The following is a 1,964-nucleotide window of genomic DNA, read 5'->3' on the forward strand; positions in this document are numbered from 1 at the left end:
CCAAAAGAAGGCTTAACTATCCACACCTCCAAACTCTACACGCAAGTTTTGGGGCTACAGGAAGAAAAGAAAAAAAAAAAAAGAGTAGAAATGGCCAAAAAAAAAACAAACCCACAAAAAAAATCTCCCAAGAGGGGGGGATCATCAGGCCAGGTCCAAACCCTGTGTGTCACCTTGGAGAAGCCGTGTCACCAGGAACACAGCCCTTGGCGGCTGTGGCTGGGGGGGTGGGGGGGGCTGTGCCCCAGCACAGATCGGCTTAAGGAACTAGACCACCACAGCCAAGCTGTCTGGGGGTGCAGCCAGGCAGGGACTCAGGAAGTGGCCGGTGGCCACCATCTGTGTCCTACACACCTGGCAAGGCCCCCTGGGTGGTGGACACAGCGTTTCAGTGTAGAGTGACCCAGGATGGTGACCCCTTTGCCCATGGCTTGGGAGAAAGGGGGACGCGCCAAGGATTCCCACCAGGCACACTGGAGGGGGTGGCGGGAGGGGGGGAGACCTGCAGGTTCTCCAGTGCCAGCAGGGAGGAGGCCTCTCAGGGGTGGTCAGGAGGGAGGCTGGGGTGAGGGGGTAACACCCAGACAGCTCCATGGCGGGCGGGCGGGCAGACAGGCAGGCAGAAGGGGGGAAGGAGTCTTTGGAGCTTGGCAAATGCAGGGGCTTATTGCAGGGGTTTCTCGCAGGGCTGGCCCTGGAGTTGTAGGTGGAACGGAGGCAGGCCTGGGCCCCTCCCTCCCCGTCTGTCCTCCCTGGATGTTTCCAGAGCTTCGGGCAGGGTTCTCGTGGCCAGCGGTGGGGCCTCACTCAGCCTCTCGGGGTACCTCAGAGGCATCGGCCCGGCAGATGGGACACGTCCGGTTGGCCTGGGGTGGGGTGGGGTGGGGGGGGAGTCAGGCAGGTTTTGATCGCACAGCCTGTACCCCACCGACTTTGATTTGGGTTGGCTGTGTGTGTGTGTGTGTGTGTGTGTGTGTGTGACAGACCTCAGGGCCTAGGGACCGTCCCTGAGCTTCTTCACTCAAGACTGGCGCTCTACCATTTGAGCCACAGCTCCACTTGGGGCTTTTTGGTGGTTCAGTGGAGACAAGAGTCTCCTGGACTTCCCTGCCCAGGCTGGCTTCGAACTGTGATCTTCAGATCTCAGCCTCCTGAGGAGCGAGGATTACCAAGGCAGGCAACTCATTTTTCGGGCTTTTTGCTGGTTAACTGGCCATGAGAGCCTTACAGATTCTGACTTGGAACCGCCATCCTCAGACCTCAGCCTCCTGAGTGGCTGGGATAGCAGGCGTGAGCCACCGGCTCCGGCCATCTTACCTTCAACCATTTGTCCACACACTTGGCGTGAAACTCGTGGTTACAGGGGAGGACTCGGAGCAGTTGCCGCACCTCGAAGTCGCTGAAGCAGACCACGCATCTGGAAGGGTACAAAACGGCACCCCCATGCTGAGAACTCACCACAGAGGACCCCCCCCCCAATCCGCCATCCTTCCAGACAGAGATCTCTGCAGCCCAGCCAATCAGGGAGCAGGACTTACAGCGTCTGCTCTGACTGGTGGCTGTCGGGGTTGAAGCGGTACGACGGGAGTTGTTCTATGTCGGCTTTGGTGAGACCCCGGGGCTTGGCATCTCCCAGCCGCTCGGCCAGGTTCAGGAGGGCCTGGACGGGACAGGACAGGGGGAGAGGGGAGGGATCAGTGAACCCAGGGGGTGCCGGGACGCCCAACATCCCCAACCCCGGCCCCACCTCCTTGCCAGCACGGACCTCGTAGTTCTCCATCTCCATATCATCCACTTCTAGGTCCAGGCTGATGGTGGGTCCCATAGCTGTGGGTGACATGGGCAGCATCGAGCTAGAGAACAGGTCAAAGGGCTCAGTGTCAACATCACTAGGGACTGGAGGACACAGGATGCTTCCCTCTGTTCCACTGCCCTGGGAATCTTATCTTGGAACATGGCGGGGG

General features: G+C 59.8%; 1 protein-coding gene across 1 annotated transcript in view; it reads right to left on the reverse strand.

Moving 5' to 3' along the window:
• Nucleotides 1-6: 6 nt before the first annotated feature.
• Rnf44 (ring finger protein 44) overlaps nt 7-1,964 on the reverse strand; it is an 8,748-nt gene continuing 6,790 nt past the window's right edge. Inside the window, exons 7-10 of the mRNA XM_013015979.1 lie at nt 1,766-1,933; nt 1,539-1,660; nt 1,318-1,417; nt 7-866 (exon numbers count right to left, since the gene is read on the reverse strand). Coding sequence (XP_012871433.1) covers nt 804-866; nt 1,318-1,417; nt 1,539-1,660; nt 1,766-1,933 — 453 coding nt within the window. The 3' untranslated portion in view covers nt 7-803. The remainder of the gene's footprint in view (nt 867-1,317; nt 1,418-1,538; nt 1,661-1,765; nt 1,934-1,964) is intronic.

This window comes from Dipodomys ordii, unplaced genomic scaffold, assembly GCF_000151885.1.
Source record: "Dipodomys ordii isolate 6190 unplaced genomic scaffold, Dord_2.0 Scaffold29, whole genome shotgun sequence".
NCBI lineage: Eukaryota > Metazoa > Chordata > Mammalia > Rodentia > Heteromyidae > Dipodomys > Dipodomys ordii.